At 37.6% G+C, this 14,558-nt stretch overlaps 1 protein-coding gene across 1 annotated transcript in view; it reads right to left on the bottom strand.

Moving 5' to 3' along the window:
• TTC17 (tetratricopeptide repeat domain 17) overlaps nt 1–14,558 on the bottom strand; it is a 55,486-nt gene that overhangs the window by 22,955 nt on the left and 17,973 nt on the right. Inside the window, exons 7-16 of the mRNA XM_040067064.1 lie at nt 14,306–14,450; nt 13,785–13,924; nt 13,393–13,553; nt 12,963–13,075; nt 11,880–12,020; nt 11,308–11,423; nt 10,031–10,199; nt 9,445–9,522; nt 7,065–7,289; nt 4,753–4,939 (exon numbers count right to left, since the gene is read on the bottom strand). Of these exons, the coding sequence (XP_039922998.1) occupies nt 4,753–4,939; nt 7,065–7,289; nt 9,445–9,522; nt 10,031–10,199; nt 11,308–11,423; nt 11,880–12,020; nt 12,963–13,075; nt 13,393–13,553; nt 13,785–13,924; nt 14,306–14,450 (1,475 nt within the window). The remainder of the gene's footprint in view (nt 1–4,752; nt 4,940–7,064; nt 7,290–9,444; nt 9,523–10,030; nt 10,200–11,307; nt 11,424–11,879; nt 12,021–12,962; nt 13,076–13,392; nt 13,554–13,784; nt 13,925–14,305; nt 14,451–14,558) is intronic.

Raw genomic sequence — 14,558 nt, forward strand, 5'->3', positions numbered from 1 at the left:
TGCAAAGTATTTCACATCCCTGTGTCTTAACACACTATTGTAAAGAAAATTATGTGATGCTTTTGCTTAGTGTTTGTGTATCTCAAATCACTTAAAGGGCCTTGAAGTGATTGCAGGTGTCAAACTAGTCTCAGAGGCTTAAACTGGGATGTTGATTTAAAGAAGTTATTTAATCTGTCATAAGCTTACTATTAGAGTTTCAAGCAGAGATTCTCCTTTCAAGTCAACCTCTTCTCTTTAGGTCAACTTGCTTAAAGGTATAAGCTTATTAACTTTAACTTACTTGAACTTGTAAGAACCTAAGTGCTGGGGGATAAAGGAAAATCCATACACATATTAGCTGAAGCACCTTTCCGTTTTATTTTCAGGGGAAATAGACCGGTTTTGATTTTATGTGGCACGGAGTACTGGCACCACCAGAGGGCACTAAAGCCATGCCTAAAGCAGATCCACATTACAGAACTCACTGTGAGGAAGAAGGATGAACTGCTCCCGCAAACACTCCCTTCTACACACAGGGATTCAGGTTTCTTGGAGGCACGCACATACATTCATAATGAACTCACACTTCCTCGACTTTCCACAGAGCAGCACAAAGCCTTTTGTAAAAGCACTACTCTGCCAAGGATGAAAGACAGCAAGACTTGAACTTGAAGCTTGAAACAAGTCATGTTTCACGTTTTGAATAGCATCAGTCTATTAAAAAGATTTTGAATTTTGGTCTTGCCTAAAAGAATGTGACGTGCATGAGCTCCTAAGTAAACGGAACTCTGAGTCAAAGGTAGATGCTTAGTCAGATAAAAACATTATGGGTGTACAAATGACTTGTGTTTGCCCAGGCAACAATTCTGCACATAGAAAGAACAGTCTTATCCAACAGCAACTAACAAATCAGCATGTTTCAATGGTCAGCTGACCATCACATTAAAAATATGGTTGTCGTATTCTGTAACCTTTGTGATAAGGCTTGGAAACATCTGAATATTAACATCAGCCAGTGAAGTGCCACAGGAACAACGCCATAGCTGGATAGTCCTCTACAGACCTTAATACCTGACAAAAGGTACTTGCAGTATTTTAAGCCACGTGTGCAAGACAAATCTCAGCAATGCACCATTCAGTATCAGACAAAAATGATGCTGGCTTTCTCTACTAGCTTGATAAGCAGCCCAAATATTTCATTTCTGCACCTTTGAGAGCTGACCCCGTTTTTCACATTAAGCTTTTCACACTTGTTAACACACATCGCTTGGTCCTGTTAGCTGTGTGTCAGACATGGCTACTGAATTTATCAAATTCACAAAGTTTCTTAATCTGCTTCAGGAACTGACTCTCCAGTAACCAAACAGCAGACATAGCAACACCCTTAACACTGCCAAGTCACCTCCAGAAGGATCAACACAGGATAATGCTGGAACAATGAAGTCTTCCAACCGTTTCCTCAGGTATTTGGGAATAAGGCACTGTGTGGGCTCTTGCTGTATAGCATCTATATTAGATGCAACTGCCTGAACTCCTGCAGCTGTCTAAAATACAGGTGACAGGACTGGAATAACTCTGGACACTCCACACACATCCTCCATAAGAAAAAAAAAACACAAACCCACCAAAAACCTCTGCAGATTTCGAAATTCTTTTACAATGAAAACAAACATTTATATAAACTTGAGTACAGGAGGCAAAAGTAAAATAGGAAAGTGTTGGTGTGAGATTTTAAATTCTGATTCTCAAGTGCATGAAGTGACTTGGGTTTGAGATATAAATTATCTATACCAGAAGTAAGTCACTAAAAAACAGTACCAGGCAGCAGTACAGACAGGAACATATAAGCAAGCATCCAAAAAGTCAGTGTTAGTCTGTCACGCTTCCAAAGTCCTGCGCTAACAGCTAATGTCCCAACATGCCTGAGAAAATGCCTATTTACTTGTTTGAAATAAACGCCAAGCACATACTGTAATCAAAAATCAGGCCACGAATTCAGATTTTTGATCCCATATTCCATCTCATGCTAGCATATAATTCCCACTGACCATTTGCTGGATTCTGCCGATGGCTCACGCCGGCAGAGCAAAGAATTCCATGTCTCGCTACTTAGCTCAGTTTTCATGAACAGAGGCTTTTGACAGGCGAAGCAAAAACACAGCTATCACATGGGCCTACAACCCAAAGCACAAGAAGCCTACTGCTGTTACTTTCAGAAATACTGCAGGAATGCTCATCAAAACAAGATATTAAACCAGAGAAACACCTGACATTCCAAATGCTTTTCAGCATAAATTTTTCAGCATAAGATATCGATCTCAAAGGATACAAATACTTTATGACATGCCATCAAGTGAAAAATAATCTCTTTTCAACAGTTTTCCTTGGACTGAAGGAGCAACAAAAGACTCACAAAATTTCAGGATACTTTAAAGTGCAAAATATGATTTCTGAGTACACATTCTTGAAATCATTCTGGTTTTGGAGACTTAAATCTCACTTTCATAAACACTGTCAAGGTTCCCCTTGAGTCAGTTGAAGTTTACAGCAGGGGAAAAACATTTCCCCAAACATTATAAAAATAAGATAGGTAAACCTATCCTTCCGTTTTTAAATTTTGAGTTTCGACTTAAACCACAAATTGTAATCAAGGCTGAATTAATCAGTATGTTTATTTTACACTCTGCACAAGAATTTACAAAGAATATTTACACTGTTCGTTAGGTTTGTGTTTTCAGGTTTTTTGCACTAAAGCAAAAGATGACCTAAAGGATACAATAAATAAAAATAAAAAATAAGTTTTAAGACAAGAAGAGTCCTAGAAAAAGGCAAATAATATAAATACAGAGTAAAATACTTAAATAATGGAATACTGAAATTTAATGAGCTCATTAACATGCTAAGGCATATTCAGGTCCCTCTTGATTTAGCAGCCTCACAAACTCCTCACCGACCAAAAGCCAACTCCAATGTACTAGATGAACATATTTATGCTCACTTTGCTAACCAGTGGCCAAGTTGGCAAAAAAAGACAAGATAACACTTTTCCCTTAAGCACTTTTGAGATGGGTTTTCCCTCACATTCAAGAAATGCTTCCTAAACAGCATATGCTGTAACAGCTGACCTCAAAATGAACATCCTGGATCAGGAACCAATGCAGGCAGGAGCCAACAATCAACCAAACTACATTACGACAAGTTTAAGGAAGAAAAGCATATAAAACAGAAGATGTCAAAGATAACTTTGGAGTTCAGATACAACCACTGCTTGTTACTCTTTCTGTTCTGTGAATATACTTTTAAATTGCTTTCTGCTTAACTTCAAAATAGAGTAGCTATGACTAAGGTTTGACTGGTATAACTTCAACCTTGTGAGTTACAGACTTCTTTTGAAAGACCTTCATTAAAAGACATTGTTTTTTTTTTATTTTTTAGAATACTGTGTCTCTTGTGATGAAATGTGGAAGTTCCATTACTGCTTACTCCTAGGATTTTTCTAAGAAGGGCAATCTGAAGTCAAGAGATTCATGGGTGAGGTACTAGCAAAGGAGCTGACATTACGGATATCAGCAAGAGATCCATCAGCTGGGCTGCTACACTCCCCACCACAGCCCACTCAGGCAAACAGCATTCACTTCTCTGCACACGTGATGGGCTCTCCATCACACCAAAATGCTCAGGGCCATCAGAAGCAGTATTATTTTAATGGCATAGTCCTGGAATTTCACCTATGATGGCATCATCCATATTGTACCGGGAGATAGGATGGCCTCTAGTCTGTGTTTAGACAGCACAATTCTAGATGCTAAATCAGAGGAGGTTTTTCTATGTCTTTTCCCTGGAGAGGGAATTTTAAAAAAACCCTCAGAGGAAGTCCTAGCAATGCTAAAAATCACAAGCATTTCTCTGGTGAGGTTTACACTTGGAAATAAAGAAAATATTTAAAAGATACCTTAGTAACAATTTGAGACAGAGGGGATTAGAAAGTATATTAATAAATTGTCTTCAAGACTGCTCATGAGTATCACATTGGCCATATTAAAATAAAGACAAAATACTGAAAATATTCAGTGGGATTGAATAAAATGAAAGAATCCATCTCCAAAAGCTACTATTAAAAAAAAAAAAAAAAAGCCATTAATGACAATAAACGGTTCTGTTGCAAATAATTTTTGAAATATTTTTGGGGGGAGACATTGGATTCTAAGTCATTCTTACAGATTTTTGGAGTGTTAAGAGCAGTGATCCCAGGTCCCATACAAATAACATAATGCTGACACAGGACAGTCTATTCCTTGAAGACTGAGCTCTAGAAAATGACAACCAAAGTACTGAACACATTGAAAGGATATGAATTAAAACTAAACTGATCTTCATCAAATCCTTCAGCTTTGAGGAAACAAATCCAGCTGACTGTAAAACCTGAAGGGATATACAAAGGGGCTGCTGAAAGATGTGCACTTCCATAAATACTGAATCCAGCATTCCTTGTTTAAAAGCAAGAGATATTGGTGGTGCTGTTAAGGTATTACTGACAGTCAGGAAGTAATTTGCACTCAGTGGAAGCCCTCTAGATATTCAGTCATCCTCAAGCAATTATTTAATGGACTGCAACTTTTCCATTTCCAAAGCAATGTCCCAACCTTGATCCTTAAAGGTAGGAAGCACTGTAAAAGCAAAAGGGTGGAAGCTTGGAAAAAAAAAAATCGCCAACACCCAAGGCAAAAAGACATTATTTGACTAGTGGTCCATCTTTCAGCAGTTGCTTACCACTGCACACAGAAGAGGTGATGTTGTACAAGAAAGGATAAAACTGCAAACAGCGGATCATCTTCAGGCTGCTTTCACACTCCAAGCACTTGGTTGTCAAATCCAGTGCATGTCTGAAGGCCTGCAGTGCTCCACTGATGTTGTTCTGAGCCAGGTATGCATTTCCTAGGCTCAAAAAAGTCAGGGGCTGTGAAGGGAAAAGCAACACACTGCAGTATAAGTATGTTCACTGTTTAAGGCTGAAGACAACTAGGAAAAATGCTTGTCAAGTCGAAAGTCCCAAATTTGGCGGGAGAGAATTTGGAAAACTTCTTAAGCAGGCACTGCCTATCCTTAAAATGGAGAGAACTAACAGCATTGGTGGTAACCAAAAGCCGTTTTGCCATAGGGTTGTGTTAGGAGTTCCATCTTTCTACAATAAAAAAAAACAGCTGTTAAATGCACACAAACTGAAATGAAGCATGCACTTACAACCATCAGAAACATAAAGCTTGCTGCAGAGAACACCGAAGGACTAAAAGCAAATGCGCAAAGGCAGTTTAGAATCACTAGAAGTCCACAAAAAAGTAAAAATATCACTAGTGTTCTAGCAGGACAGATGCACTGCATTTGCCAAGAGCGTTCAGATTTACTTTATCAAAGCTAGGTTACTGAAAACCCCGGCGTCACATTAGCCTTGGGACACACATTTACGGCTTTCAATCCTTTGTAAAACAATATTTTTGTCTACTGCTTTTGGCTACTACCCCTAAAATATGTATTTTTTTTAAGTAAAGATGATAAAAACCTTTTCCACTGGGTAAAACTCAACACTTTAAATAAAGGCACACAGTAAAGCATTAGATTTATTTGTTGACTGAAAAGTATTTCACTTGGACAAAGTAATTTGCTGCAATTAACAGTACACCGCTAGAATAATGACTACAGAATTGTAATTTAGCAGTCGTTTTTCCCACTGAAACAGCTTTTTACATTGATTATCTACAAATGTGAAGACTGAGCAGTAGCTGAAGATTTTTCCAACTCAGCTTGTATTACTAAACTGCATTCAGAAAACAGTGCAAGCTGAGCAACAGGATTTCTTTTTAACTGCTTTTGCTGACAGAGCACGTATTTCACTTCCAGTAGCTGTAATTAATTTTAATTTGTATTTACTTTCCATTATATTCCAGGAAATACCATTCAGGTACAATGCCTCCTGCTAGTTTTTCTGGTACAATAGGTATTACAGGACTGAGTACACCTGAAAAAAACAGGAGCAGGCATTACTGTAATGAGGCAGGATTTGCTAGTATTTTCAAAAAAAAGCCCTACTCACACAGCATGGTCCCAAGGATTCCAAGGTTCCTCCCCTCATAGGCTGTGTTTTCAAGTGTTATTCTTAAGGCACATCATTCAAGCATAGTTCTTTCTGAAGTTTCTTTCTGCACTCTTACCGGCCACCCAAATGGACTACATTCCTTTCCAACACTTGAAAAATTGTTTCTGAATGCTCCATTGAATCAGCTTATTCTGTTTTTAGCTTTTTTAGGTACTAGGTGACTGGCAGCCTGGCAGGTTTAAACTCTGTTAATCTAACTAGAGAGGTAGAAGCACAGGAAAGAAGTCACTTGAACTTTTTACTGAAGCATCTCAAATGTAAGATCAAAATTATCTGCTACAGTAAAAGTGTTCCCTGCTATGCCATTCCCTCCCCCTTTATTTTCACAACTGTTCTGGCCAGTCCAGTAGTTCAAACAGTTTATACAGAAACTGTTTACATGACAGTTGTTACTGTTCAGAAATACAAAAACCTGGTTTGAATCTATGGTTGGAAGTAAAGCCACCAAACAACTAGAATATGTTTTCCTCTATGTATATAGACAAAACCCAGGGGCAAATAGAACTGGACAGATAAAAAGTCAAGCATCACAGAAAGATGTCTATACAGTCAAAGATCTTGGTGGCATACACACTACTTTAAGGATTTTAAGAGTCAAGATACAATGCTGACATCTTGACAGATCTCTGTTTTAGGTTAAAACGCTGCCAAACTCCAGAATTAAACTGCTTGCAGGCATTGCTGATAAGAATGGGTTTGGGGAGGCTAAAAGTCTGTTACTGATTTACAAGAACTCCTCTAGATATTTATACTTTCAACAATCAGCATCACCACTGGAGCAGTCAAGAATTTGTATGAAAATTAACATCCATTGTAAATCACAAGCTGGAAGATGACCTGCATGCACAAATAAGCACAAGTAACATGTATTTAGAAAATAATGAAGGGAAACACATTCACTGCTGAGCAAACACAAACCCCATCATCTTACCTCAGAGGCATTGATGGCCAAAGCCTTCAGCAGGAGCCTGCTGGCATCCGAATGAAGACCATAATGAAACAAGAGGTTAGCAAGATTGACCAGAGGGATGTCCTGATACGCATGTGGAGCCAAATTATATGCTTTTTGCAAACAGGTGATAGCAAAGGTGCTATTTCCAACTGCACGCCAGTACAATCCAGCTTCATTAAGCACAAGCCATAGAGGATCTTCTGGCTATAGGAGAGTCAGGGAAAAGGATAAAAACACCCACAAAGAGGTGTCTCAGGAAGACAGAAATGCCTACTCTTCGATAAGAAGCAAACAGAACTCACTCTTGCATACTACATTGTTAACTAGATACAAATGAGACTTTGCTGTGACTATTAGCAGACTATTCAATCTGCTCCGTTCTACCCAAATGGACACAATTTACAGGCTGAACTGTAATTTAGTAGCAGCTGTTGCTCACACTCCACTCATATGAATGCTTTGTGTCATGACCACAGAATCCCTTAAAATGTACAAGTGATAATGGTTAGTTCACTGCAGGAAGCAAGGGCTGTCAGGGAATTCAAAGTCTTAAAAATTATACAAACACAGATCACAGATCTATGTAAAATGGTAGAATTGGAAAATCAGGCAGCTATTAAATTACAGTTAGATGTGCTTCCAGGTCCTCTGTCCAACATTACCTTTCCCTGTCAATTTAAGGTTTCAGAGTTGTTTTTTCATAGATTTAGTTATCTATTTGTCTTAGGAAAGTTGACAACTGGCATGCATTAGATGCTGTTTAAAGATTATAAAATAGTAAGCAATAAGCGAGGGCCAGTGAAAGAATGGAGGAAATGTCAAATACACCTTGAATGTTCCTTCCTCCTCTTTAACCTATAACAGCAAAAACAAGCACTCAACCTAGAGGAGAAATAGCAAAATTTAAAAATACTAAACATGTTGACAGAGGTAGGTAAAACATCCACTTTCAGATGCACTTTGAAATTATTTAGAAGCATGTTCTAGTTTTTAATGTTTTCATCATTCTGTATTACCCAAGTCTACAAAACATTTACAGCATAAAAGCAACACCTGAAATGGATGGCCAGTCCTACCTATGTGTCTGAAGCCCAACTGCACGCCCATGTAGGAAACACGCAGCTAGGAGTAAGGAAGCAAAACAGTGATACTGTGTTGAATTAGTCAGTAAGATGTTTGTTCTAGGTTTTAAAAAAACCCCTCACGCAGAAGGGTTCCAACTATGGTTTCAGATGAACTAGAAGATATCAACATGATAAAATGTTCTTTGGAGTTTCTTACATAATCTCTGATTTCAAGATTATTAATGACCCTTGTTTTGCAATGCACATACATAACATTGCTTGCATGTTCTTCATCCCAAACTCCTCACTCAGTTATTCTCCATACAGGTCTCAATCACCTCTCCAACTAAATCCTCAGCAAGTTATTATCATTTTGTCTTTCCCAGTATAATTACACTAACTGTGGCATTCCTCCTCTAAGCAGTTCATCGTTAGCAGAACAGGTAAGACACAAGTCTGTTCTTACATCACCAGACAGAGAAGTTCAGGGTTTTAGCATGACAGCAACAGAATACTACAGTTAAAACCAAAATACTCATGCACTGCACAGCAAGATATTAGACATGTATAGGATTGATCTGAACAACACAATAATAGGCATCAACTCCTACTGCTCATTTTTCTCCTGGTTAAGACAGATGCACATAGTAAATGGTACTGACATTAGACTAGGAAAGTATCTACATATAATACCTTGACACAACTTCTACAAGAAAGTTAAATTGAGAAATATCAGCTTGACATGTCAAAAAGAGTCAACGTCTCTGTCAATGCTTCCTGTCACTTGACTCTCAAAGGCCCCACGCAAGATGGAGGTGGCATTCCACAGGGTTCTATACAGAGGTACATTCTTTGCCCCAGAGTGCTAATTATCCTGACAGAAGATTGACAGAGGGCTGGTTTCCTTGGAGGGAGAGTAGGGGGAAAAGCAGGGTAGTGGGAGGAGGAGGAAGAGCACAAGGCAGGCATGCAGGAAGGGGTGGCAGACGGAGGAGCAGTTCCAAGCTACTCCTCCCAATTAAGCAAATGGCTGCCAGAATTAGCTAATATATTGCTGCTCCATATCCTTGCAACAAGAACAAGCAACTACAGGCTGTTTGGTCCACGTTAAGCTGAGTTAGATACTTCTCTATATACTTCTGCTTTACTTGTAAACATGGATTTTTAAGTTAGTTTCACCTCAGTTACAGGCAGCAAATAAACTCCATTCTAGTGCTACACTGACTACTTTAGAAGCATAAAAACAAATCTCAAGTAAGAATTCTGAATTCATCTCATGTGACAGATCGACATACCTTTTTCATGGCACGATCTAGAAACACTCCTATCTTCGTCAGTGTAATAGTTTCATTGTTGATACGAGAATGCAAAACCTGGAACACAAAAGATTAGTTTTTCCCCAAACTACTGAATAAATTTTACAGTCACGATCTACAAGGGCCATTCAACATTTGCTTCCTCAAATCCTTTCTTCAGCAAAAGGAAGATATTGCACTGAAAAGGGGATGTGAACACCTAACACTTAAAGTAACCAATCTCCAGAACGCAAGACATGAAGACTTTAAGTTCCCAGTCTGGTAGAATGCAGCAGTTCTTGGAAAGGAATCATATCAAGTGACTTGTTATATTTAAAAGAAAGATGTGATTTCAAAGAATACATTAAATTTCCCATTTTGTGTGGTTTTGGTCAGCGTCTGAAAGAAGTCAGACAAGTTAACCCTTTCTCCATTACCATTAGAAAGAATTTGTCCATATTTTTCAGAAGTGCTGATTACCTTGGAATATCAAAAACTTTCATGATCTGAATAATATTTTTAAGGCAATAAAGATTAAATTAAAGATTTTAACCCAGAAGAGAAACAACAAGAAAACATCTCTTACTTGTCTTGCTTGATTGTCTGGCATCCTGAATTTCAAATCTAGATTAGTGTCTAGTTCCTTGACCAGTATGTTTAGAGATTCATTATTACGAGCATCAGTAATGGAAGAACAATCTGGTGCTTCTCCATGCTCAACAGTATCTCTTGGGATATTCAGTATTGGCTGGATTCTAGCAATAAGGAGAACCAAGACAAATTAACAGCATGTGCTGCATGTCATCATGTAGAAATACAAGAATCTGCTAAGCCTTGCTCTGCAGACTGCTGTGCGACACGAGCTGCAAATGTAAAGAACTCAAGGACCACCCTCCTTCCTTTGAAAAGTAACTTTTAAGGTCTTTACTTACCATTCTTAAGCACAGAATAATAAGAACAATGAACTGTGCAGCAGAGATAACAGAAGGTTCTCATATTACGCTAGTAAGGCTTCTGTGAAGTTTAGGACTAAACAGATATGTGACTAAAAAAGTTGAACTTTTACACTAAAACTTGATTTCAAAAGCATCAAGAGGTAGCCAAATTACATATAAAGAACATTCTAAGACAAACACTGTTTTTTTCCAAAAGAAGCTGCTGAATGTTTGCAGATGGGAACCTTTAACACATGCTCAATACTAGTATTATACTGACCAGGTAGAACAAAACAGCTTTTTTACTACCACTGTTATAATTTAAGTAACTAGGGTATTACAACATTGCATTAATCTATCTAAGTTAGCTATTGCAGTACAGACACATTTATTTTATCCTATATAATAACAAATACTATTGACTCTTCCATGACTAAGCTGATTTTTTTACCTCTGTCCTAAAGGAATGAGCTGGAGTTTTCCACTCCTAATCTTTTTTTAGTGTTTTCTAGTCTTCAACATTTTCTGTCATCATAACTATAGCTAAGAGGATGTATGTAATGTACAAGAGTTAACTGTAGTTATTAAACAGATGCTCACCTCATTCTCTCTCTCAAGGTTTTGGGTTTTTTTGTTAATATAGTCCACAAGACGTTCAGACTTGTGTTTAAATCTTCATTCTGTCTGTATTTAACGTGTTCACCCTGGACTAACGGTCAGGGAAGGATCACCATGAAACTGGATCTGCTGTTATACTTAGAACAAAGACAACAATCCAGGAAAATGCCTTGCTTCTGTGGAAAGGCCAGAGAAGGAGGTCTGAACACCTCTCTGCTGCTGATCACTAACTGCATCCATCCTCTCCAGAAAGAAAATACTCTTCACTCATGGAAATTTACAAATACAGCTTTTAAAAATTAATACTTGCCTGAATCCCCTGTTTTCTGGAGGCAAGAAATAAGTTGGCAATTCTTCTGGGTCAGGAATTTTGGGGAAAGATTTCATGCATTCTGACCGCTGAGGCCAAAGAATATGCTGTTTGTCCTAAGGGGGAAATGAATTATTTTTTATTATTTTCTCAACATTTTAAATATTCGAATGAACAAAGTAATAAAAGGGATATTAAAGGATAGTCTGAAGGAAAAAAACCTAACAAAAAACAATGAAACAAAACAGAATCTTCAAACCCATCATTTTTCCATCTTTTTTTTTAACATCAGAAGTTGAAATTTCAATCTTTATTTTGCTGTACCACTTTACTTGCAGCAGATGTTTACAGAACAACTCCCTCTGTGCTGCAGTAGTTTCAAAGGACAGGAAACCAGTACAGAGAAACTAGACAGATGCTTGTATGTTTAAGAAATTCAGAATGCTACATTCTCCAGCACTGCCACACATCAAAACTGTGGCCCCAAACGCTAAGAAGTTTCACATGGACAAGGAGAGGATTCATTTTCACCCCTCCTCAGTGGAAGGGCAAAGCTCATCCTCTTCACTCACTCTGCTGGGTTCCACACTCCACACTGAAACGACGGAACGTGCCACAGGGGAAGACTGCAGGGACTGGCTGTGAGCACTTTGGTTTGCATGAAGATCCAAATTCATGGATGTCATACTAGACGTTGAAGAGTCTTCTCCGAACTAGAAACAACAGAAAGACGAATTTTAATAAAGGAGATGGTACATTCCTTGTTGAATTTCTCCATGTTATTTCCCCTCCCCACTTATGTAGTTAAGTCTCACTTGATGAGTTGATATGTAGGTAGCAGGGGAAAAAAAAAAAAAAAAAAAAAAAAAGGTAATTTAAGCCTCTTGATCCATTCAGACCATGCAAGAGTAATATTCATATTGCAAATAAGTCAACAACGAAAACACAAGAACAAATCAAGGAAAAAATGCAAAAAGGTACCAAGTAGACACTTTTAGTAGACCACAAATAAAATCTACTTATCTAGATTGCACAGCCTGAGATAAGTCAGAACTGCTAAGACTCATGGTTTTCAGAATTCTCTGAATAATCTGAATTTATAATTACTGTAATATGAAAAACAATCAAAGACAACAGCAAAATTAAAAATAATTATTCCTTTTTCTCATATGAGTTAAGGGAAAACTTCAAAACATACTTCACATTGCAAAATAACAAATCATAATCCTTATCTGTACTTCTAACATAGCAGAAGCGTTGCTTAGGCGGCTGTCATTCTGGATTTTCAGTTTTAGTACACACTTTGCTTCCAAAACTTCTTATTACTTTTGTACCAAATTTTATTGGTAATCATAGGAAACTAAGGCTTTGGACTAAACCCAAGTTTTTGAATTCAAGTAACTCTTCTAAGTAAAACGATGCCTTTTACAAGAAACCCTCTGTATTTCTATAATTCACAGTCTCTCAGCTTGTATTAATATCCAAAGGAATGTGCATTAAAATACTTTGTACCCTGAAAAAGGAAGAGACAAAAGATTTCTCACTATAATTACCACAGCCAAAACATAGCCCTTTTGTCAATCCTGAAAAAAATGAAACTATTTTCTAATAAAGCAAATGGGATGTAAGCAGTGGTATCAATTCACAAGACAAACCTGAACATATTCCACATTTTCAAAAATGTCTCCGCGGTGATAACGAACAGGCTGATCCCACTGACAGTGCAAGCTATGCTGCTGGTTGCCCAATCTGCAAATCTGATGGTTCCCTGCAGAGCAAAAATATTTTTTTATACTAGAGAAGTGTGGTTTCTGAGGAGACAAAGAGAGCACACAGTCAACCTCTCTGTCCGCAGTTTGGTCAATCCTTTTTATTTACTCCATCAGCCCAGAGGAAACTCCAGCTTCAAAAGACTCAAAAAGAATTCCTTGTTCAAGAACATACTGCAATCTCTTGTTTTAATAAGCAAAACACAGGAGCCATTCAGGGCCATCTTAATATATTAGAGAAGTTATATCCTGACACTTATCTGAGTGCATGCCATATTTAATTGCTTTAATGAGCATGAACACTAAAAAGCTGTACCTAGTTGAGCTTCTTTTGCCATCTGTGTCTCATGAATGATGTTCCTCAAGATTTGTTCCTCCTGGATGAGCTTGTACTTGTCTAAAACATCTTGTTGCCTAAGGTAATGGTCATGCTGCTTTTGATATTCCTTTAATTCATTTAATGTTCGCTGAAGTGATCTTGAAAATTAAACAGAGAAGATTTACTTTGAATGCTTTCTAGAATATAACCTTTTCTAGAATATAACCTCTTGCACATTTTCAACTCTAAGTTTCTTAAAGTATTCATATGCTTAATTCTATTGCATAATCAAAGAAATACAGAAATTTAAAAACAATTCTTGAAATATAAATAATTGCTGCAACAGAACTACAGTTTTGTACGCACTGCCGCTGGGATACTTTAGTTACCTATGCTGGGCTTCCAATTTTTGCTCAAGTTTTTGTTGACACAGGACAGCATGCTTCCTTTTTACAGCTTGCTCAAACCCTGGTTTGGCCTGTAGAGCATGATCATAACACAGGACTGAGTGGTTGTACTCTCCAAGCATCTGAAGAACGACCGAGAGAGAGAATCAGTCATTGTGCAGTAATATTTAATAAACATACTCCATTTTTAAAGAAGCCGCTAACTTAAATTTTAATTTAATGGTAACAAGCAGCCTGTCATTTCTGACACTCAAGCCACTCTATCTGTTAAAGAAAGGCTGCAGAAGAATTTTACTGGAATTTATTTCCAGGCACAGATAAAAGTCTGTGGCTAAAAGACAGACTTCTGAATAAAAATATCTTGACAGAATCTTAAGCATTAAGCATGAGAGCACATGGAGCACAAGTCACTCTGTAAAAGAGTAAATCATTACAAGTTAACCCCAAAAGATTAAGTAACATTTAATTTTCTTAAATTCTTGGAAAGTAAAGATTGTATTTACCGCATATATATTTCCTAAAGTGTAATAGCTGGTAAAGAAGTCACTGTAATCCAGAGCTGCATGAACCACAATAGCTGCATCTGCAGAGAAGTGAGCCCGGTGCAAAATATTTGCCAAATTTACCAGTGCAATGTCTTTATTCTGCCTAAAATAATAAAAGAAAATAAAAAGAAAAAAAAAAAAACCAAAACAACTAACATTAAAGGAAGGCAAGACTGTAAACATCATGCACAAGGACACATTCATTTCCCAG

The sequence above is a fragment of the Hirundo rustica genome, chromosome 6 (genome assembly GCF_015227805.2).
Source record: "Hirundo rustica isolate bHirRus1 chromosome 6, bHirRus1.pri.v3, whole genome shotgun sequence".
Classification (NCBI taxonomy): Eukaryota; Metazoa; Chordata; class Aves; order Passeriformes; family Hirundinidae; genus Hirundo; species Hirundo rustica.